The 24995-nt window shown below is 40.8% G+C and overlaps 1 protein-coding gene across 3 annotated transcripts; it reads left to right on the top strand.

Annotated features, from left to right (window-relative positions):
* Window positions 1-3134: 3134 nt before the first annotated feature.
* ppp2r3b (protein phosphatase 2, regulatory subunit B'', beta) lies at window positions 3135-24876 on the top strand. 3 transcript variants are annotated; one of them, XM_054615132.1, is made up of 15 exons: window positions 3135-3227; window positions 4115-4512; window positions 15091-15276; window positions 15629-15732; window positions 16392-16494; window positions 17870-17944; window positions 18058-18144; window positions 18844-19000; window positions 19629-19677; window positions 19782-19871; window positions 19974-20149; window positions 21604-21722; window positions 21814-21920; window positions 22833-22874; window positions 23727-23813. In XM_054615132.1, the coding sequence occupies exons 1-14, from the start codon at window positions 3197-3199 to the stop codon at window positions 22849-22851; spliced, it is 1701 nt and encodes a 566-aa protein (XP_054471107.1). In that variant the 5' UTR covers window positions 3135-3196; the 3' UTR covers window positions 22852-22874; window positions 23727-23813. The 3 variants fall into 3 exon arrangements, with proteins under 3 accessions (XP_054471107.1, XP_054471105.1, XP_054471106.1); XM_054615130.1 differs by lacking the exon at window positions 22833-22874 and having other exon boundaries at window positions 23727-24876; XM_054615131.1 differs by lacking the exon at window positions 22833-22874 and having other exon boundaries at window positions 3135-3346; window positions 23727-24876.
* The last annotated feature ends 119 nt before the right edge of the window (window positions 24877-24995 follow it).

The following is a 24995-nucleotide window of genomic DNA, read 5'->3' as shown; positions in this document are numbered from 1 at the left end:
TATTCAGAACTAAGATATGAATACCCAAATCATCCTGCAAAAACTAATTAAATCTTAGAATAATGTTCCTGAGTAGATGTCAAAACCTTATGCGTATGTTTGTACTTTTGTATGTATTTTACATTTTTGTCAAACCAGTATTTTTCTTTTAAAACTATTAAGATAACGTTTTAATATTAAAAAGAGAAGAAGAATTCATTTGATTATATGACTGTGGTTTGACTTATGTCTGGCACAAAGATTTGCTGAACAGCGGCTGAAAGACCAGCTCAGACAAAAGTGTCAAAGCGAGCTCAAACAAATGTCACCGTGTGATCTTTATGTCCGCTTTAAAACAGGAGATTTAATCAGAAAAGTACCTTTTGTATGAAAATTATAGACAGGCTATTTGTAACTTCAAGGTTAGCAGCGCCAGAATCCCTGCGATCACATGAAGATATAAAGGCTTGGATTGGAATCAAAGGATCTGAAACCTTTTTGCAATGACAACCATCTGGGAGACCATTTTGTTCAATGTCAGAATGTAATGAGTAATAGGGGGAAATATTTGCCAAAGTACTACTTAAACCATCCATTTATGTTTAAATTTATTTTGTTATTACAGCTGCATAAAGCCAAAAGTTACAGTTCAATTAGGAGCCTTCTTGACTGTGGTTTCATTGATGCACTTCAGTCAATATAAAACCTAAAATGCGATTCCGGAAATTAATGTTTTTTCTTTTTTAAGAAACAAAGAGAACAAAGTTGTATTTAACTTGAAACAAAGTTAAACCTTGAAATAACCGCCTATTCTATTATGTACATGGACTATAATACGGTCCAAATAACTCTCTACAGAGCAGAGCTACAACACAACACTTTCAACTTTATTCACTCTCCTTATTAGAGCAGATTGCTTATTGCCTACTTATACAGAGCGCCCGTATAGCATAGCTGACAGCAGTAAGGGAGAGCTGCACACATGAACTCCTCACTAACACTTTCCTACGCTAACCAGCTGTCCCCCTGTGGTTTCAGCTTCGGCCAAACCTTTGAAATGTCCTTCAAGGCGTGAAAAAACAACATGCACACTGCTTTGGGTAAAATCCTATTTGTACACTGTAATTACACTTTGAAAAGTTGCACAGTTTAAAGTTTCGAGACCTTCGCTTTTTTTTTTCTCTCTTTCTCTCTCTTCTCGTTTCTGATATTGATTAGGCTCCAAAACACAGAACAAAGAGGTTTCTCATTACGCGCTGGGCCTCAGACAACTTTGAATGTTTCAGATTTGATTCACTGGCGTTATCAAGGGAAGCAATCAAGAGAATTCGGTCAATAATTTTCACAACCATGCAACTGACGTTAATTATCTCTTGAGAGTCTGCAGGCACTTTGAATGTGGTTTATTAGTGAGATAGAGGTTTTTGGGTGAGAGGTGTCCCTAATGTCTTTCATTCTGAAAATAAAGAGAAATATAACATATGATCAAGAACGTACATGTCAGGGATTCTTTTTTTAAGGTCGACTTACAAATGAGTGATGGTCTCTATCGAGAACAAACGCTTTGCAGCTCAGTAACACAAAACAAAAATACAAGCATTAGCAACGAATCATTATATAAAAAAGAAATAGAACACACACAAAAAAGAAAATTTGATTGGAAAAAAAAATTGAAATGTTTTGTTTGGGGCTATAATCTGTCATTGCCAAAGGGACAGATTGGTCTAGACCATTTTGTTATGTTGCCTGCATAATAGGTATAATTACCCAGCAACACTGTGTTCACAGAGAAATGGAGTAATCAAGGTGTTGTTCTTGGTTGCAATTCTTGTGTAAGTGAAAGTAATTCCGAGTGAAATTGTTATTGTAGAGGTCATTTCCTGACTCTGTGATCACGAAATCGGTCTCAGTCATGTTACATGTTGACCACTCAAGTACGACCAAAATGGGCTTTTTCATCTCTTAAATATGCATATATGTTGATGGTTGGATTCTATTTGAGATACAGAGTCATGCACAGCTGAAATCATTCCACTCCATTTTCTGACCCCGGTGTCAAATATGGTGCCCATTATTTTTGACTGACCTCTCCTTGTGTTGCTTGCTTTCTACACTGGGAGGTGCGTCGGGGGAGCCATGATGTCTGGGACCCCTCCTCCCCTACAGAAATCAATAAGAATGTCCATCTCCATACACACACACACACACACCAGGTGCTCGGCCCAGCTGCTTCGATAAATAAGGCTGCAAGGACAGAAGAGAGAGTGGAATCAGGGCGCAGATGTGTCATTGCTATTCATGCAAAGAGAGTCAGGATCATGTTCATAAGAGGCTAAATTGGTCACACAGGACTAGTTTCCTGGAAAAAAGTCCTGCAGTGATGATCCAGTTAATCTGGATTGTGCAGTGCAGAAGACAAACAATCGTGAATTGATAAAAGGAATGTAGGAGACTGGATTGAAGTAACACAGTGTTGTTTTTAACAAGGTAACTATGTCTCAACTTGCAAAACAAATCAAGAATGCCTTCAACATACATCATAGTTGTAATAGACAGTGTTTATGCAAGATGGACTTGGTACATGCAGCGGTGGAATGGAACCAAGTACATTAAGCGTGCTGTATTTGAGTAAAATTTTGAGGTAATTTGTTGCTTCTGGAACTATGGTACTACTTGTTTCTTCAATCCACATTTCTTTAAAAGGTACTTGCTACTTTAGAAATGAAGATTTGACAGAAAATACACATAAGTTTATAAAAAAAACAGGTTAAATTGCCAAACAGTCTTTGAAGAAGTAGTGGGCTAGTAGAAGAAGTAGTTGTTGTAGTTTTAGGCCTAGTAGTAGTAACGTTTGTCTAATGTAACACTTTCAGGGGTCATTCTGCAGAACAGTTATTACTTTAACTTTATACTTTTGAAACATTTTGCTAGCAGAACTGGAAGTACTTTTATAGTACTGAGGCTCATAATGAGGAAAACTGTAGCAGCAGAAATAATGATAAGACTAGAGACATATATTTGTACACACCCCAGAGAGCAGTGAAGCAGACTTTTGCTTTCAACAGGTGGGCGGTGAAAGCACATTTTGTTGGGAGGAGAATAAGCATTGGGCTGTTGGGATGAACTCTCGGATGAACTCTCACCCTGCGGGAGATCTCGCGTTAACACGTTGTGGTTACCAGGGGAACGAGAGCCTGAGGAGCAGCGCTTGTGTGCTATGCTGTCGCTCGGCGGGATGAACGCTGAAGGTAAAGCGTTGCGTTTGTAGTTCGCAGGTAAACAGATGAGAGAGAGACAGCCTCGATGAAGGAGGAGGTAACGTAGAGGCATATCAACGCGTTTGGCCTTCCCGTGCATTCACTGCCAGGTTGGTAGCTTAGACTAGCTAGCGTTAGCCTGCTAGAGCTAGCGGAGCTAAGTGTTGTTGATAATAATCTGACTGACTCTGTGACTCCTCTGTTTACGTTGTTACCGTTAGTCTGACAGCTTCAAGTGACGCTAGCAAAGTGACTATATAGTTATAAATAGCTCCGGATACCGGGGTCAGTGTGACGTTGACTTTGGCCCTACGGTTCAGTGGTTAGCGCTAAAATTCAATAACGTCAGTGTTATTGTCTTGTATCAGTCTGCATTCACAAGGGCCTGACCATCTCCTCGGTTATACAGAGATCCACGGTGCTGTGACGTTCATTATTATTATTATATTCCTTTATTGATCCCCATGGGGGAAATTCAAGTGTTGCAGCAGCTCAACTACACAGACACAGACAATAAATACACATACTATACAACTACACAGACAATAAATACACATACTATACAACTACACAGACAATAAATACACATACTATACAACTACACAGACAATAAATACACATACTATACAACTACACAGACAATAAATACACATACTATACAACTACACAGACAATAAATACACATACTATACAACTACACAGACAATAAATACTACTATACAACAACAGACAATAAATACACATACTATACAACTACACAGACAATAAATACACATACTATACAACTACACAGACAATAAATACACATACTATACAGCTACAGACACAGACAATAAATACACATACTATACAAACGTCGCTCTTGTGTTTCTACACAGGTAACGTCACGTCTGTCAGAGCCATTAAGCGACATCCTGCAAAAATGCCGTCACCACAAGTCCTCCAGCCAGTTCTCAAGATGAAAGTGGACGAGCTGTTTCTCAACTGGTTGAGTGATAACGCGACACAGTCACTACTCAAAGATTATCTGGACATCATCAAAAGTGGACAGCACGTCGATGTGAGCGGTGGGGAGGCCCAGGGCAAGAGGTCGTTGACCTTCAATGAGAACAACAATGTGGCATCCCAGAGGAACCTGGCGGAGAGGAAGCCCCTTCCCCTCGGTACTCCCTCCAGCCCCCCGTCTGCCAGCACACTGCCCTCGGGCAGCAGCAGTAACACCAGAGTGACCGGATCCAATGGCAGGGTACTACGCAGATCAGTCAGCGCAAAAAAGGCAAGTTGTCCACTGAAATTGGTAAATTAAGATATTGGGCAACATTTAAACTGTTCTGTTATCAAGCAGCCTATCGGCATAATTCAAACACATTACCCCCAGCTGAAACCGTTTTACATGTTTAAGCAAGAGCTAAAGGTTTTTACGAGGTCATGCCATGGGGCTTTCATGGAAGAATGCTTTTAATAACATCAAAAACAAAGCGTGTCCTTCAGTATCAGCCTTCTACCTGGAGCCACCTGAGGTACCTGTGACTTAAGGGTGTGTTGCAAAGTCTTAGTCTTCGCAAGCTTTGTTGGTTTTGCAACAGGTATAAGCAGTCAAATCTGAGGTGCAGTTAGAGACGGCAAATATTATTATTATTAACTATTTCGCAATGTACGTTGAATAAAATGTATTCCCAAATTCATCTTCATAACATAGGTTCAAATGGTTATATTGTGTTTCAGCAGACTTTACACTACTCCACCAGTTTCTTCAGTACGCCTGTCCGATCAAATGTGTTCCAATAAATACATTTGGAATGAATTCCATGTTTGTCAAGCTTAGTTTATAACAACAAGCATGCAAGCACATGCTCGTTAACTTTGCCTTGACTAAGGAGATGAGGGCTTGTTTAAGTTCCTTGAAAACATTTAACTGATTACATAACATCTATACCTACATTACACATGCAAAAGGTTGCACCAAAACCATGCCAATAGGCTTATTTCACAGCAGATGTTTTAACACGTTATAGTATAAAAAGCGCTGGTCTAAATAATAGATTTAATGATGGCTGAATTCCATTTAGCTGCTTCTATTTCAGGGTGCTGATATTGTGCGTGCTGGCGCACTGGCATGGCTTACTGGGATATTTGCATAAAATGGAGCCAATATAAATGTTATTAGTAACACTGGTGCTTTTCCTATTAGGACCGGCCAAAATTTCTGCTGTGAAAGAGGGCTAAACGTACCCGCTGTATAAAACTATGCGTTCAAGGGTTTGCAAAGGGCATCAGCAGTATAGCCAAAAGTTGCACCTCATCAGACAAAGCTTTAATATCCAATTGTAAATGGAATGAGTCACTGAGTTTGCGGTTGATCTTTTTTCCATTTGTGATTATAGCATCTTTCATGTTGGTCGCAACAACAATTGCTGTCTGCTGCAGTGTCTTTCTTTAACACTAACACCCCACCAAAGTTGGAAATATTTCAAATCCTACACTCAGGGGCTTTAATCAGTTCATTTTATCCATCCCGACCGTTTACAGATTTCAATTTCTAGTTACTCAAAGTTGGCCCTAATGTATCCTCTGGGGTCTCAATTTTCCCAGGCTTGCCACAAGAGGCTGCTGAGTAGCCCACAAGATCAAAGGCATTGAGGGGCTGTGCACTCTGCACTATCATAGTGGAGCCTCCATGTCTGAAGGCATATGTAGTGATTATTGGGCAAATACTTTCCAAATGTTCAGGCCTCGCCCACGATTTAGTGTGGTATGAGAGGTGGGAGTGTCTGAACCTAGCCTATCACTGCCACTCTTGTTACTCCTTTCAGTCTGTGTGTTGCAGATATGTTTATGTCTCGATGTAAATAGTGTTTTTGCTTTGGGCTGCTTCGATTATAGAAGAAACAAAGCTACACAAAGCAGTTAAAAGGCTCAAAATATTCTGTGTGTCTGTTGGAGGACTCCGTCAAGATACCAAGTTGTGAGCGTAGCGAGCGTGGTGACAGCCAGACAACTGAAGGCCCGTGCTCTTAGAGACTCCGCCTTCGACATGTCGTTGACATGCTAAAGACAGGCACAAGAAGGCGTTCAAGTGGTCACTGGTGAGACATCACTCTCTGAAACACCAGGGCTGGAGTAACTATAGTAAAGGCAATTGTGTCTTGATGATGATCATTTTCTTTTATATTGTGTTATGCAGATAAATATACCTAGCCTGCATGGGTTTACAAATAACCACAATTCAATATAAACCAGATTCACAATACCAAGAGTCTATAAATAAAGAAAACCTGTTTGCATAATTCTGCTGTGATAGTGCAAATTATCCCGCTGTGGGACTAATAAAGGATTATCTTCTCTTATCTTATTTATCTTATAATCTTATTGTAAGTATTTATCGCTTCATATCCAAAGCAAATTTCCTAGGTTTCTCATAAGGCATATCTTTTTAACCAACTATAAAAATGGAAAGAAAAGACTTGCTTAACTTTCCATTCCTTTCAGACAAATGTAGTGACCTAAAATGCATCAAAATGAAACACCTGTTACAGTTTTTTATCTTCTATACTTCAGGATATCTCAGGTCTAGGTGATGATACTAACATAGTCATACCGAGGCCTTTTTGTGACCCGATGATAAAGGATTCATTGCTGAAACAGCCTGAACGCAGGAGGAAGAGAGGATGTAAAAAGCCTTGCAGTATCATGATGGTCGCTCTCTTTCTCACAAGAGCGATCTATTGGCTTTGAATCTTTACCAGGAGCTTTCCTGCTTGTCTGATTCATATGAACCCTTGTGGTGGAGTAGTAAGAGGTTTTACAGATGGATTTGAACATTTTGATTTTCTCATCCATTCCTGTATATACGTTTGCACCCCCTCACCCCAGAGTAATAAAAAAGCAACTGCTGGACAGTTTGTGTGTACTCTTCTGTGATGTGTGTCATGGCATGTGGCTTCACCATGTCACTCAATATTACAGGGATTGTGAAGTTGTATAAAGTAATACTCCTATTTTAAGACAACAAAATGAATTCCTGCATACAGATGCATTCTTCAAAGGATTACTCAAAAATTCAATATATGTCACACTGATGCAGCCTGGAACAGCTGGTCTGACTTTGACATCAGACACCGATATAGATAGCCTTGGTTCTCTTGTGTTGGCATTAGACACCCAGAACTCTGCCAGTGAGATGAGGCGTGGCAGCATATTCATCCTCTCTGTAATTTTCTCTGAAACAACTTCTATTAGATGCTGCTCATTGTCTGAATACGTGGTCATAGATTTGTCATTTGCACTATGTACAGTAAATGGCAGCTTCCAAAAAAGGCCTGGCTTTCCGTTCTGCTGTGTAGCTCAACAGCTAATATGTCCTCTGTGTTACGAGTGCAATAGGTCACACACAGAGACGCTCAATAGTTTTAGCAGTATAGATCAGTATAAATACACTTACTTTGAGGGTTTGTTCTATTCTTCACTTCTCAATGTCTGCATTTAGGATCACAGGTTCTTTCACAAGATGTATTTTTATAACGTGCTCGGTTGAGCTCAGCAACATTGAAGCTATTTGAAGCAAGGGTCCTGGGTCACGTTATCAGTTGCCTGACCTGTCAGAGAGAACCAGGTGTTAAAGTGTTTCCCATGAGTCCTTTTATTTTGGAGTCTTCGGAATATATCAGTATAAAGTGTAGGTATCAGTTGCTCTAGGCTTTATGTGAGATGGCACAAAGAAACATGAGGTGGCTAGCTACCTATGCATTTTACAAATAATTCTGGAGCACGGTGGCACCTTGTACACTATTCCAGTTTTTTTGTTGTGGTTTAACTTTCTGTAAAGTAATTTAATACTTTTGATTACCTTACCCTGTTGTCATTAGTCTCAATTGTGCAGCTTTATGTTTATTCATAAACTTCTAATTGAATAGGCTAAGTATGTATAAACTCCAAACACAGTTATCTTTGCACTCATACTGCCACATCATTTGGACTCTCACTCTAGTGAAAAACATGGAAACATAAATTAAATGTAATTTAATAAAGTCTGTTTCCTGGATTGTAAATACTTGCAGGAAAAAGTCATCATTGTTGTTAAATATCATCTTAGCAAACATCTAGGTTTCTATAAATCCTCTCAATATTAACACAGTATTTACTGTAATACTGTTGTTCAAGTGGGGGGGCAAGTATTGTCACTCCTTATCTGTAGCTTCTTTCTTTGGTGTTTTGATGCTTTGCTCCACTTCTGGTACTCTGTAGACTACATCGATCCTCTAACAAACCCCTATGATTACTGTCCCACTCTTCTACTGTGATATTACTCTTATGCAAGCCAGCTGATCTGCTCACATCATGTTCTACTCGTCGGCCTTCCCTGCGCCCACCAGGTTTGTCAGTGAATCAGGCCTATTTTTGGCCCACGTTCACATGTATACCAAATCCCCGTCTCAGACATCCGATTGTGGTAGATTGTGCCGGAGCTTTCTGGATTTCACAGCAGAAATCGGCTCTGTACCCGGCACTGTGAACCAGCTGTGGCTCCACCTCGCTGTCATGGGATGGTCGGAGTCACCTCTGTGTGGATGTACTGTGGTACATGTAACTGGCTCAATCATGTTAGTAATGCTGATACTGTAGCCAGCTCAACATAGTGTTTGTGGAATGTTGTGTTAGCGTGTATTGACAGATTGGGATAGCCCTCTGGGGGAGTTTTAATCGGGTTACCCCACCCTACTGTAATATTTCTCTCCACTGTGGTTGCCTGTCTGCCCTGCATGTTGTCTCTTGAATATCATAGTTTTAAAACAACATTAGTGCCGACTGGAAGCTCAACTAAAATACAACGTGTAAATAAATAGTCATCTGACTGCTGGGAGCTCTAACTTCTAGACCTGCCAATAGTCTTTACACTGTGTTTTATAATCGCATGTGTTATGCAATCAAAAGGACAAGACACATTTTTCTGTACAAATCAGATTAACAGTTTAAAGGTTAGACATACTGTGGAGTTCTCGTGTTTTTCTCACAATGACCCACTAGAGTGTGGACATGGTACTTTAGTTGACTACTGACTGGTGGTTGGTTGGTTTTAATCCTGTGTTAATTGTGCATTTATCTTTTGTCTTATGCCAAATAGCCTATATTAAAAAAAAAAAAAGGGGGAGGGCGACCAGACACCCTGTTTTGTCTGGGATTGGTTTTCCCTACAATAATATAATAATAACAATGTTATACTTGTTTTCAGCACTTACATAGAAGTTTATCTTCTTCTGTCCTACTCATTATTACTTAGCATAACATAAAGACATAAACAATGTGTCCACATCTGACAATATTAGTCTGTGCAATCCACTGCGCAATACAAAAATGATTCTGTCTGTTTATATTATATTTTAGTTATTGTGGTTTTTTAAAGTTTTTACCTATTTATTATTCTTTAGTGTGTGATTACTTATTTACTTATTCATAATACTTGTTTTGATCTTGTTTTTTTTTTTTACTTATGTCTCTTATGTTTGCACTATCCTCTCTGCTGCTGTAATCCTGCAAATTTCTGCGCTGGGGGAGTAATAAAGGATTGTCTTTTTATCAATTTGTCGTTTTCGAGGCTTTTGCTATGACACTTTGGCTCTTTCCGACACAACCCGTCAGTACCCTAACGGTAAGCTATCATGCCAAAGAGAATTTTTTTTCTTTTTCTAAAGATGCTTCGTAAAGTATCCTGCAACGAAAATGCTGAATATCCAATATAAAAAATCATATTAAGTTGGCAAGATAGCAATATACAATAGTACCCCTATGGTGCATGCATAAGCGCATATAGTATATGTGCCTGTGCATGAACGTGATGTGCACTTACTGTAAGGGTCCCTGTTTGGGGGTTTGAAAAGTATTTTCTGCAGTCCACACCCTGCTGTTCACACCATGTGTGCCTTGATTTTAAAACAGCAATGGGACTGTTGCCTCATATGTAAACAAACACATCATTATCTCTGCTGTTTTGTGAAACCCCTATTTGTGAAACACACACTTCTTTTTGTTTGCTCCAACACAAGGTTGGACAGAATGGTATTATATGTGAGTTGACAGTTTCATGTGACCTACTGTTTTTTTTTTTTTTTGGGCCTTGGTGCTTTCCTTTCCACGTGTGGTTTCAATTGATGAGCATGAACAAAAGGCAGCTAGTGTGAAAAAGCCATCACACAAACAGCTTATCAAGCACGTACAGTGTGCTGTGTGGATGATAACAGGAACTGGGTTTGAGCAGAAACCAGTGGAAAACTGTAGACTTGTGATCCTGTCATCTAAAAATAATGTGGGTGTCACTTTCTGTGTAAAATAACAATAACAAAAAAAAAGATGGGGTTATTGACATAGTGGACATCTCTGTACCATTTCTGTTTCATCACACATACAGCAGCAGGAGGATGTAGGTGTTAGGCTTTCTATACGTGCAGTCGGTGCAGCGAAGGCAACCCCAGAGCTGTTAGATCAGCATACTTGTGGAGAATTGATGTAATTGCCATCACTCCAGGACAGCAGCAGCCGGAAGTGGATGTTTGTTTGAGGACTGAAGATACACCCTTGTTTTGCAGGTCCAGTTTCTTGGATTGCCCAAACAGCCCTTACTGGTTCTTTTAATAGACACAGACTTGTTTGGCCATCATTCTTTGAATTTGACATGTCCCCCCCCCTTATTGCCCATCAACTATAATAAGACATGGAATGGCTGGCAGCCCAGGCTTGCAACGGGAAGGCAAAACAAAGACCACCATCAGATAAGATGCAGAATAGTTGTATAGAATAACTCTAACTATTTGACCTACACTCTTGTTATCTATTATAAAGTAGTCATACCATGGTTGTGTATTTATTTACCAATGCCTCATTAAGTTTATTTTGACTGCCTGTTGTTCTTGTGATTTATACTTACTGTCAGATTTAGTGACAGATGTAGGCAGAATTAGCATGTGGCTTTCATTATATTCCATCACTTCAGGGGTTTCATTTAGAATTTTCCCCATTAGCGTCTGTCTGCACTGTCTAAAGGAAGGGGGTCCCGTTTTCATAGGCCTCAGAGCACAAGCAAAAGTTTATTTGAAGTATTTGGTCGTGTGGGAGTTTTTCAGAAAGGAAGCCGGTGAACACGAGCAGTGTGGCATCGTGCTATTGAGGTGCATCCTTCATTTGGCTTCTGAGGCTGCTGCAAGCTGCAACAACAGGTCTGTCTCTTTACATAACCTTCCATGAGCGCTGAGGAATGCAAACTGGAAAGGGCAGATCCATTGCACACACCCCTCCCATCCTACACGTACACTAAGTGACTCCCACACACAAACACACCGCCGCCTCTTATCTCCCCACCGGCTTTGAGACAAGGGCTCCCTGACCCTGTGCGGTGTGTATGTGTATGTGTGTGTGCGTATGTGCATGTTATGTAGGGACTGGGACAGAGCAGCAGCAGCAGCAGCAGCAGCAGGCAGAGCTCAGATTGTGCGACCAGATCTGGAAGGGGAGAGAGAGAGAGTCACAGTAGCAGCTGCTCCCTTGCATTAAGAGGCTCTCACTCTGACAGAGGACAATCACAGGGACACAGAGGACTTCCACTACTGCCACTGCCTTGTGCTCACATTGCTCACTAGCACCAAGTGTTTTGAATGGTCGAGAGGATAACGCCAGATTGAGGGTTGTGTTTTCGTGTACATGTCTTCCCCGTCCTGTCCTGAGCGAGGATGAGGATGAGGGAGCTGTCTCTGCGTCAGGACCCGGACCTGAGGAAGGAGTTGGCCCTGCTGGCACGCGGCTGTGACTTTGTTCTGCCCTCTCGGTTCAAGAAGAGGCTCAGAGCCTTCCAGCAAGGACAGGCAGGTGTTTGTATGAATGTACCCTCTACCACAGGCTTTTCTGGCCTGTCAGCCAGTGGCAGGTCCAATAATGTGGACTGGTATTCGTGGGCTTCATGTCTTGGTATTCAGCTTGCATTGTTACAAATCTTCTTGATTACAGGCCACTATTAGATTACAGTAATTATACCTATCCTCACTTTTACTATCTTTATAAAGTGGAACAATAGGTGTTGTTGGAGCAAGCTGCCCGTTGAGGACAAATGAGTAACATCACTTTCCCAAGGAGACTTTCATCAAATAGCTTAAACAAATTGCCGTGCCATGTTACAATGTGATCGCTGTGCAATCATATTCACTTTTTGGAGGGCGGGTTATTCTTTATTCGTACCGAGAAATATGAGACGTGAGCCAGGGGGTTATTAGGATGATGTTTCATCTTGTGTGGTATGTTGTGCTCAGCCGCTTTACTGTCCTTTTTTCAGACCACATCATCGTGAACGTGCAAAATGTCACAGGGCTTAGAGGTTGTGCTCAAGAGCTCTGCTAGTGGTTAGCATGAGGCGAGAGATAGAGGGGACAGTGCTGGGGCAGGGCAACAGGAGATGTTTATGTCCTTTTATAGCCATGGCTGACACCGACACACAGGACAGAGAAGAGCAGAGGATCAGCAGCATTTATCATTTCTCAGGTTGAAGTGAGCAGATTACCACTGACAGAATACAGCAAAACTATTTCATTCACTGTTGATACATATCGTGTAGAAATGGATAAGGCTAGATTTAGACCCTTTTTATAATTCTAAGGTTTTCATGACGCTTATGTAAGGCCTTTGTCAAATCGACCTAGACTTGAGAACAATTAGTAGAATGTGAACAACAAAGATGGTATTTTATGTGTCTTAGCCTGTGTGGCTGTGTGTTTATGAGGCCACGGATACTGATCCAGTTGGCAAATCAGTCGTGTAAATAGTCTTTGGGTATGGGATGACAACTGAGAGTGAAGCATGCTCTGCTCAAGCTGTTTTTAGTGAGTGGCTAATATGTTCAACATAACACATTGTGATCCTAATGCATTGGGGCTTTTTATGTGCTTGGCTTCACTGATTGATGTCCTCTACAGCAAGGTCCTCGGCAAAAACACCAAGTGGATGTTTTATCAATGAATATGATCTCCTCACAGTGTGTCAGCTGTGCTCAGTTGGCGTAGTAAAACATACCGGTTTGGAGTAAGATGTATCATTACATAGAGACATGAGCCCGATGTTCCATTATGTCATTGTTATTAGACTTAAAAAGATACACTGGTTGTGGTTTCCATGTAGAGTCAACAAAGCAGAGCACACAGGCAGAAAGTAATTTAAAAAGGACACGCACAGGGATGTTTCCATGCTGTGGTGAATGGGAAGGGTTTAAAAAGATTTAAAGAAATTAAACATTATATCCTGTAATGATTTAAAGCTAAAATACCCTAAACGCATACTGTACCTCTCCAGATCAAACCTAACATATGCTAGCCCAGCTTCTATCTCCAGGGTTGTCATCGACAACGACTGTCTACTACTTGCCTTTAATCAGGTACTCTGTTTAAACAAGGGATGCACCAGAATCAATATCGGGCAGATACTTTCTCCACATGCTGGATTGAGTATCTGTGACAATGGGCTGATCTATACAACTCAATTCTTTTTGTATATACTATAAACATTATATACCGAAATTTGAATTCCTATTTAAGTTTTGACCAATTTGTTGCTGCGTTAAAGAGTTTCACAATTTAATTGTTCATTTTAAAGATTTTTTTACCAAATACTAGTGTTAGATTTACTGTTGTAATAAAAACATAACATGTCCATTAATGTATATCTATGTGTTTATTTGTTACATTTTGTTCTATAATGTTTTAGTCGATACTTACACGTAAAAGAATGCTCCCAGTCACTTCCACACAGTGAGACTTGCATGCCTGCTAATTAAACACTGGTCTCGCATCAATACTGTCAACTGGCCCAGAGCTCAGGTATTGGTATCAGTATTTGTCAGAGGTGTGTCAGTTCTGAGGCCATGGTTTTGTTTATGTTGGCTCACAGACGTGGTTTACTGGAATATTTGAGTCATCAGTAATGTTATCCATGTTCTCAAGGTGTCTCCTGGGAATTTATTGATTTATTTGACAAATGCAATCATTAAGAAAATCTTGTGCTTATTAAAGATCCAGTCAGTATTTATTGATCATTTCCAAATATGTTCACACAGATCATAACATGAGGAGTTTAACTGAAATCTAAACTGACAATTGGACATATTGGTCTGTTATAAACATAACTGCTAAAAACTAAATGTTAATCACCTCTGTTACTCAAATGTTGCGTTTGGGTCGTGTTACCACATATGTTGTTCAGAGATAGCCTTTTGTTAACAGTTAGATTACACTTTATGCGGTTAACGTACAAAGTATACTTTTTAATTAAACGTTATTGTGATGCCACAGATGTGACAACGGTTCTCCAGTAATGACGGTTGACTAATCATGTATGTTTAAGTGCTTGTGTTTATCATATATAAATTGACTAGTACATCTGTCCGTAGATTACCAGATATAAATGTTGTTTATAAATGATGTCCTCACCCTTATCTAGTGTTATCTATTTATAAACAAGATAACTAAATTCTTGACTCTTTCTAACATCAACAAGGTCAATCATGGCTCTCAGCAACAGACCAAAAGCATTCTATTAATGTCACTTGACATATGTTAATTTAAATCTATTACAGAGTGACAATCTCTTAAAGGGGAAATTATATTACAGGGTTACAGATAAATGGATAATAACTATAACTACTAGCTGCGTAGTCACAACTCTTCCCTGATGGGCCTCTGGGCTGTTGAGAGGTGTTGTTGTAGCGGCAGCAATGTAGAGTTTGTGTCAAGGCTATCCTCAGCACACGCTGGAATGCTTCAGCTGTGAGGCGTTAGCCTTCGCTAGCATCAGTAGCTAACAGTGCATTTCTGTGTGTTTGTCTCAGGCCCAGGTGAGGACGGAGGAGCCCGTCTCCACGGCGCTGAGTGAAAGCATTCCAAAGTTTTACTTCCCGCAGGGCCGGCCCCAGGCCAACATCAACATCGACAGCCTCATTTCCAAAATTGAGAAAACATTTTCCCAATTCCCAAATGAAAGGGCCACCATTGAGGACATGGGGAAGGTCGCCAAGGTGAGAATGTGATTTGGAGCATGGGAGGTACAGCTTCCACCCAGCAAATTATATTCATTAGCCCCATTTGACACCCTGACTTAACGAATGTTTGCTGATTTTGAACCTCTTTGGGGAAAAAAATGATCTCCCTGAGGAATGTGAGCAATGGCTTAAGGGGAACCTGAGTGAAGGGAGATATGACAGCTGGATTTCCTCTGGGTCTTCAAGTGATGCAACACTGCTCGTCATTGTGTCCTCCTTTTCTGCATTAAAGATTGTGTGTATCCAGGAAGTGCTGGTTTTTCCTCCGTGTCTCCTCTACATCCACTCCACACACTTCCCCAACTCTTCTGCTCTGTTGTCTCCCCAGGCCTCTGAGTGTCCTCTCTACTGGAAAATGCCATTGTTCTGCTCGGCTGGAGGCGACAGGACCGGCTTCGTGTCCGTTCACAAGTTCGTGGCTATGTGGAGAAAGTAAGACAATGGCTCTTCTTATTCTCACTGGACTGCTGGTACACTCGCGGCCGAGCGGCTCGTACAATCTCCTTTGAACAAATGATGACCGCTCGCTGAGACCGCAGACGCTGCATGCAGCTCTCTGCGATCGTCACATTATCCTTTTCATTTCTAAATAGACATCACTGATCACAAAGGCCTCACAAACGCTCACAAGGGAGAAATTGCCTGGCATACAGTAATTTCTATTCAGTGTCTTTCTGAGTGAAATTGAAAGGAACGCCACAGGGCTTTAGTAATGGCGGCTGTGCTCTTAGCTGTGTGCCGAAAGCTGTTGTATGCAATAGGCATGCTCTTGTATTAATGCGCCAGCCTCAAGAGAACCGAATAGACCTGGCCTTTGACTTGAGCTCATGACTGTGCCATTCTTAGATGGGAGGCCACAACAGACGCTCGCATTATTTCCCCGCAGTAGCATAACACTCAGCGCTTGTAATCACCAGGCAGCGATTCAGAATCCTAATTTCAGAATTCATTATACCTGCACTTGCACTTATGAGGCGGAACAATTTCAAACTTGTGCTCTTGAAAGAATGATAAAACAGAATATAGAGAGAACACAAGAGTGAAAAGAGGGAGTAACCTTGCAACCATCTGTTCTCTCTTTTCTTCTCCAGAACTCTGCAGACCTGTCACGACGACGCGTCTAAATTTGTGCACCTCTTGGCCAAGCCTGGCTGTAATTACCTGGAACAAGACGACTTTATTCCATTCCTGCAGGTACTGGCTGCAGCACACCCAGGGAGAGGGGGCTGGACTTGGCAATGCGGGCAAAGCAAAATTGCGTTGGCTTGGGTAGTGCAAACTGGACTTAATTTTAAGACCGCCGTGCTTGAGGCAGTGCTTTTTCATGTGGCGGAGGACTAATTCAGGGACGTTACTGTAAGCCCGTAACATAGTGGAGAGGAGTATCCTGTGAGGAGGTTTTCATCAGTGCAGGATTCAAGCTCAGCAGAAATTAACCAGGGGGAGATGGAGATGGAGATGGAAATGTGATACACACATTTTAGCAGCAAGATATTTCCTAGAAATCATGGATTCAGGCTTTATCAAATTATTTTTGGTCAGTGTTACCATGTGGACCTGCTGTGCTGGCTGTTTGTGTTCTCATTCCGTCTGACAAGCTGTTGGTGCTCTGCACAGGCCCCACCCTACACCTGACTCATTTTCATGCTGGCAGGAGCGGCTGGGCTGCACTGAAACAGCCGTTAGCATACCGGCAGAGATGCCTTGTGGCACCCGCCGTTTAATTTGTATGGTGCCTGCACGGAGAATCGCCTTTGACTGTTTTGATGAATGAAAGGCGGATTGCAGTGGAGTAGATTTGACTGTCCCCGCCCGTTTCCTGTGCCCTGTGATTTATGTGTTTCTCTATGATTTAATTTCTCACACTAAGAGTCGAGGAGGCACGACGGCTGCCCCGAAAAAAGGCCTTTTAATTTCATTGCCGCCTTCGCATTTATGTCAACAATCCCCACCCCCCCTGGCAGAAAGGGAAAGGGGTAGAATAAAGAAAAAACACAGGGGGGGAGAGGAGTCTCATGGCAAGCATATAGCTACAGTTCATTTGAAATTTAGCACAACCTTGTGACTTTACGTCAGGAGGAAGGAGAGAAGGTTAAGAGCAGTCACCAGCGAACGACTTCTTTAAGACTTTAAGCTCATCCCAAAACCGGTCCACCAAGTGTTCTGCGTCTTCAAAGAAACATTTCAATTTGATGGCCTCTCCCAACACAGCCTGGAGCCTTTTTCTTTACATAGCACAACTTATAAAACATATGGCACAATGGAGTGATGCCGATCGACACTGACATCTCTGAATGTCTGAATAAGCATGCATTTAAATGCCCACTCTTGATTGTCATGTGTTCTGTGTACCAAAAAGAGAAAGCCACATGTGCGTTGCCATTTGACTCGTCTCTGAAAGTAACTGCAGAATTTGTCTGAACTTATGTATTTGTTATTGTTGTAGGCACAGCATGTCACTGAGTTGTCCTCTTGCATTTGCGTTTGCTCCTTCTGAGGGGTTTGTTATGGAAATGAGGCAGACATTTCAGCAGAGATAAAGTGAACCAACTTTACTTTATCTCTCCAGGATGTGGTGAACTCGCACGCAGGCCTGGCCTTCCTAAAGGATGCACCGGACTTTCACTCCCGATACATCACCACGGTATGCTTCCATCACGCAGATAACGGCACATTACTGCTGCAAAATTAGCGGTGACACGTTCAAAATGGAACTGCGTTAATTATGTTTAACTAAGGCATTATACTGTTTTTCAGGTGATTCAGAGGATATTCTACAATGTGAACCGTTCATGGACTGGAAAAATATCGTTTACTGAGCTCAGGAAAAGTAATTTTCTTCAGGTATATAAATACATTAACAAAACTATTTTTTTCTCTGGTACTAAAATTTATTTTCTGTTTCACTAAGGGTGTCTTTTGGTTTTTTAAATATCTAGAAATATTGATTGTTTTAAATAATTAAAAAGAACTTAAGTGTCTTAAAATGTACTGGTGAGATCTTTCATATAAACATTTATCTTAAATTGCACATTCATAGATTTTAATAGAAATCTTAATATACTAATATGTGCACTTGATTTTAACAATCAAAATCACTTGCTTTTTTTCTAAAGAAAAGCTGTGCTAATAATGTAACAATTCTATTATTTTTGTAGTTTGTGCCATAATTTCCTTCTGTTATGATAACATTGTTCTCACGAAAAGTAATTGTTGAAATCTGAAAACGTCACTACGATGAAGTCCAACTGGGCAAAACAGATGTATGGTCAGATCATGAGACAGGTTGTAAACATGTCGACAGCTTACTCAGATTATCTAGACCACTTTATTTAGGAGCAAAACTAGTGAGGGCAGCCATTATGTTTATATAACTCCTCATTGCACTGGAAAGCTGTTTGCACCGACATCTACACCAAGTAGAGTAGCTCAAAAATTAACAAGGAAGCCGGCATGTAAACCATAATGGACAATTTGGCCAATGGTATGAGAAAATTGATTATAAATAATACAAAAACTAAACTTTTTTTTTTTCTGACCTAGAATTTGGCATTGCTGGAGCAAGAAGAAGATGTGAACCAGCTGACAGAGTTCTTCTCCTATGAACATTTCTATGTTATCTACTGCAAGTTCTGGGAGCTGGACACCGACCATGACCTCTACATAGATCAGAAGGACCTGGGACAGCACAATGACCAAGGTGCAACAGCACACCACATTGGAATCTGTTGTATTTGGATAAACTATATATCTTATAATCACACACACAGTTCAAAAAACAGAGGAAGACTGCTGATACCTTGTCAGTCACACACTTTCCTCTAACCTTCCTGGCGATTGTGGGCTCAATCAGCAGGCTGAAACTACATGTGACTATAAAAAAATCATTTGTAAATGTTATTTGGTCCCGGTTTTTACTGCTCACACACAAACACGTCCATAAGGCTCGTCTTTGGCGCTGCCTCCCCACACACTCCACGCCACATGTTCTTAGTTGATGGTCTGTGAGTGAGAGAGGGGAAATGAGACACAAGATCAATAAGAGAGCAGCATTTATACTCTGCTCGAATGACGCCATGTCTGGAACAATTTCCCCCACTATATGGTCAAAATGATGACCGGAAGATTTATAGCATTGTCAAGATAAAAAAAAAAAAAAAAAAAAAAAGGGCTTAAACTAGCCGGTCTGGATTTACAGTCTGTGAGAATGGATTGCATGTGTTGTGAATAAGTTGAACATTCACCAGGATAGCTGTTGTATGAGAGAGAAAACTGGTTTATTTCCAACAGTCTGGATTCTAAGTTATCTTCTTGCTGTGTTTTTCCAGCCCTCTCCCAAAAGATGATTGAGAGACTATTCTCAGGAACAGTGACAAGGTAAGTTAAGAATGTTATACATATAAAGGATGCTGAGCTATTCTTTTAATTTAGAAAAATACATTTTATATTTCAGTAGTAATCGTGTGGTTTTAACCCACCAGAGACAGAAAGGTGTACAAGGAGGGGCGGCTTAGTTACGCCGATTTCGTCTGGTTCCTTATCTCTGAGGAGGACAAGAAGACCGACACCAGGTTCGTGGACTCACAGCCACACCGATCGCATCTTCTGTTTCTTTAAAGCCTTTGTCTTTACTCACATTCACCGCCCCGCTCGTTTCCTTTACCCGTGTCCAGTATAGAGTACTGGTTCCGCTGCATGGACCTGGACGGGGACGGGGTGCTCAGCATGTACGAGCTGGAGTACTTCTACGAGGACCAGTGCCAAAGGCTGGAGACCATGGCCATCGAGCCCCTTCCCTTCGAGGACTGCCTCTGCCAAATGCTTGACCTCGTCAAGCCCGAGGTCGAAGGTCAGACCTGTTTTACATTCACACGCACTCTCAGAAGTTCACATGCACCAGAAAGTCCCAACAGGTTCCACTTTTTGGAACAGCAAACAGACAGAAAAGCTATAGATGAGAGACTGACTGTCTGATCTGGATTGACCGATGTCAGCTGTTGGTGTCATCCACACTGTCAACAAATTCCCTCCAGCACTTAGCTTTATCACCATGCCATTTAGAAGACACTGGTCCACAGCGAGGGTATGCATGTTTAGTATTGATAGCCACAGCAAGAATGTGACCCTCAATAGACCTGATGGTATGCTGTACTAGTAGAGCTGTGTAATATGAGATGTAACAACTTCTTATTTCAGGCTGATGTTTCCCTGAATGGTTAGTCCCCCCCCTTCCCGACAGCACAACAATTTGAAGAGATTTAAAAGTCTGTTAAGATGTCTCATTAAACGTGATATTCTTTAGCAGATCTCTGGCACGTGGTACAGGCATATGAGCTTAAACACTAGCTGTAGATGAAGATGTTACATTTGATGACAACATAATATGCAGATCAGACAAGTCTGGTGGAGTTTTCACAAACAGACCGGAGAATGTCTTAAATGCCACTGTCGTGGAACGCTGAACTTAATTCTCTCATCAATCCAAAGTCTCTTTTCTGGTCTTTCAAACTCAGAAACTAGGACTTGTGAGGGCTACAAAGATTTTTAAAAATCACTTCATTTCAGGCATCAAGTAAAAAGGTATCTGCTGCGTTGAAGTTGATTTTTAGATTTTGTACATGACTTTGAAAGCACATTCATGTCTTATCACTCTCTGGAAGTTCCAGATTTGAAGGGCTTAAAACTGAAGGTGATTGGGTTCTTGCTGTCAGTGGCCCCGAGCTTTATAAGCAGCTGCATGAGAAGGTTAGGCTGGAAAAATCTGAAGGATGTTTAAAATCAGCTCAGTTTATCCAAATTTGACTCAGTTTCAAAAAAGTTAGAGGAAAGTGATTTATTTGGATACGTGGACAAACATTTTATATTATTGATCCGGTAAGAATTCAAACACTAGCCAGTTTCCAATCTGAAAATGTGCTGCTGATCTCTTTTCACATCATTTATAAATAGAATATCTTTGGCTTATCAACCAAAATGATTTAAGAACTTGACAGTGCGCTCTGATAACTTGTTAAATGTTTTTTTTTTTACATTTTAGGGATGAGATGAGTCAGTTAATTGATACAAATGATTGATGGATTAATAAATAATAAAAGAAAAAAAATTGTTGCTTTTGTAGTTTGATTAATAGACAAAAGATCACAACTTTAATCACTGACGCACTACCAGATGAGGTACTACATTTACTGAGTGGGCTAAGTCTCAGGCAAATTTTGAAAGCTGGATTGCATGGCTGTGTGACATCCTAAATAGTTTAATAATACCCGTGCCATAAATCATCTGTCCCTATTTCGTCCCGTCCAGGTAAGATCACTCTGCGGGACCTCAAACGGTGCAAGTTGTCCCACATCTTCTTCGACACTTTCTTCAACATCGAGAAGTACCTGGACCACGAGCAGAAGGACCCATTCTCTATCATAAGGGTAAGACTAAGGGTTCAACTCTGATTAGTGAGAGAGCATCATGACTTGTTTTCCTGTCAGAGGGGATCATGTTTCTCGTCCTGTTTTAAAGGAGGTGGAGACAGACGGACAGGAGGTGTCAGACTGGGAGAAATATGCTGCGGAGGAGTACGACATCCTAGTGGCCGAGGAGGCCGCCAACGATCAGTGCAACGATGTGTAAGTTTAATCATTTAATCATCGGCCTGGTAGATGTTGCTGCAATTTCAATCCTGGGCCAGAATTTATTAAACTGTTAAAACTGTTATTTTGGTTTTAAAGAAAAATCCCTCACTTTGAATCTTGCTCACAATCTTAAGAAAAGCTATTTATTGTTTTTCTTGTAACTTAAATCAAAAGCCACTCTAAAAAGAGAGCTTGCTAACAGCAGTACTGCTCCAGTATTTTTTTTGTCAATACATTTTTTGGGCAATTTCCTATAATTTCATCCCTATTTGTATACTATAAAAAAAATAGATTATTATTAATTGCTACTGGTAATAAAAAGCATTTTGCACAAATATATTTTTTAAGAATACTATATTTTTTTTGCAGAATAACATTGAAATGGATGCATTCATTGTATTTAATAATAATAATAATAATCAAAGGATAGATTTATTTATTTCGATGGACGGATTTATTTAAAGAATGGACAATATAGTAGATGAAGCGGATGTAAATCGTCCTGCTCGAGGCACACATGTGATTAATCATGTGACCAGGTAAAGTTGCTTCTAAAGGTTATTCCTTTTGCAGTAAGTAGGAGTTTGTTGCTGGATAAATATATTTTTTTGTATTTTTGTGTCATTTTAAGAAGTTTGATAAATACAGGCCCTGCTCATTGTGTTAGCTACTGTTACTACAAATATTAGCATGGTCATGAGTGTTTTGTAACCAATACTTTGTGGTTGTCAAATGTGGAAACATGAGTAGCCATTCCATTTCAACATGTCATGATAAGAGTATATTGTGCAGTCAGACAGGGATGTTTAGCACAGAGTCCATGGGTTACGTCCAGCACAGAGCCCCTTGGTGAGTGAGTCAGTGATAGATGAGGCTGTTGACAGGTATGTTGTCTGGCGGTTTTAGGAACACCACCGACCCCTAAAGACAGGCTGCTAACCAGAGCAGGTAAGACAATCAGGGTACCCTCGGGGACTAAGTGTTCTCCTACTCCTCCTCTCTGAGTCCAGTCCTAAACCCACTCCTGGCCTCTACTCTCACCCCCGCCCAATCTGAGCACCCCGTTGACAGCTGATAGTTGTTTTGGTCAGAAAGTACATGTGCATGTGGCCATGTCTTAGAGCTGGGAGTCTGTTTTTGAACCGGACGGTTTCTGTTTTTATCTTTTCCTCTTATAATAAAAAATTAAAGAAAGCTCTACACCCTCCACCATCTCTGTCCGTGCCTCTGTGTGTTGCTCCTTTGTACTCTCCAGTTGGACATCTCCTGTCCTAAAAGGAAAAGTTTGACAATTTGGGAACTTTGCTTTTTTGCTTTGTTGTCAAAAATAAAAAGAAAGACATTGACGCCACTCTTATACTTTTCTGATAAAAAATAAAGCTACCATCTGTGCAAGTTAGCTTAGCACACATACTGGAAACAGGGGAAAGAGTTAGCGTGGATCCGTCCAAAAAGCCGAGCTCTGTGACAAAATCTGCCAATCAGCACCTCTATAGCTTACATATTAACATGTTATATGTTGTTTGTTTAAACCTTATAACGAGCAAAGTTTAAACACGACAGGTTGTTGTTTAACAGGGATTAAGTGACAGACACAGTAATGACCTGGATTCTTACTTTAAGGTTGCCAAGCAACCAGCAGAGGCATTTTTTTCAAGTCATCTTCTACAACTCCCAGCTAAAAAAATGAATATGCACATTTCCCCAATGTCAACCTATTTCTTTAACATGGTGATCCTGTAGCACATCGACTATTTAAATAACCATATCACTGATCTTTTCCTCCGTGTGTCCCTTTAGGTATGATAATCCTTTGAGCCCTTTAGGACAGCACATCTCCAATGAGCTGGGTCTGGCAAAGAGACACTTCTTTGAGATCCCCAGTCCACACTGCAACCTGGACCTGGACGAGTATGAATATGAAGAGGACTTTGAATGACCCTCTCTCCCCGCAGCGGTCCCTCACACGCCTGCTGAGCGCCGAGCGCTCCCAGAAACAAAGCTCAACCAGCAGTGTCAGTGGACGAATCGCATCACGCCACAGAAGCGCAGGTTCAGGGCCCCCGGTTCCAAGTAACAGGACAACAAACAGGGAGTGATCACAAAACGCTGTCAGAGCACTGGTTGGGTCAGATGTGCTGGAGGAATTGGACACAGTATCACACATTTGGCCAAGAGGAAACGTGAAGTGATCTGAGAAGAACGCGGTCCTTCACAGTACCGTACTTTACCAGATGTTTTATTCTCACCTGCCACACTTAAAGAAGTCTCCACAGCTGACTTCATGGTGTCACCAGCTGACCTTTGCTTCATCCCCACAATGTTAACACAGGAAAAGTAGTTTTTCGCGCTTTGTATAAATGTTTGGGGCGAGTGTTATTTCATCCAAACGTCGGTACTGTGCGATCACATTCACATGAGCTAAATCAGTGTTCACACAACGAAGCTCCCCGCATTGTTGGACAGAAACTAAAGTAGATTCAGGTTTTTAAACTAATCATCATTTGAAGTCATTGGCTAAGGTTACATTCCAGTGATCCTAACGGAAAAGGTTTCTATAAACTGTATAATTCATTCATGGTCGTTTGTTCAAATGAGAAATGAGCGTAAATGCCAAACAAGACACCGTTGAGCCTGCTGCACACACACGAGCACAGAGCTCAGACTGCCACACACACACACACACACTGTATATTGTACAGGTCTGTACTCATTATGATAGATTTACTGTATGTGTGAGATGGGTTTATTATTAAATTATTAGAGATGGATTTATAAATAACTGTAAATATTTATTTGGTGTTTGCTGTGTTGTAAATGATTTGGGAAAATGTTTTAGACATATTCTTTTTTTTTTCTATGTTATAAAGTACTTGATATGAATGTACTCTTGACGGAACAAAAGGAACCAATTTTAAAATGTTTTGCTTTTCTTTAAATGAATAATAAAGCCTTGGTTAATGGAAAAGTAAAGAAAACAGGACTAAAGTTTGATTTCATCCATCTGGTAAAAACTGGTTTTGATATGTTCACCACATGAATACCATAGGAACACAAGGATATCACAAT

This window comes from Anoplopoma fimbria, chromosome 16, assembly GCF_027596085.1.
Source record: "Anoplopoma fimbria isolate UVic2021 breed Golden Eagle Sablefish chromosome 16, Afim_UVic_2022, whole genome shotgun sequence".
NCBI classification, from domain to species: domain Eukaryota; kingdom Metazoa; phylum Chordata; class Actinopteri; order Perciformes; family Anoplopomatidae; genus Anoplopoma; species Anoplopoma fimbria.
This window is presented reverse-complemented; position numbering and strand designations above follow the sequence as displayed.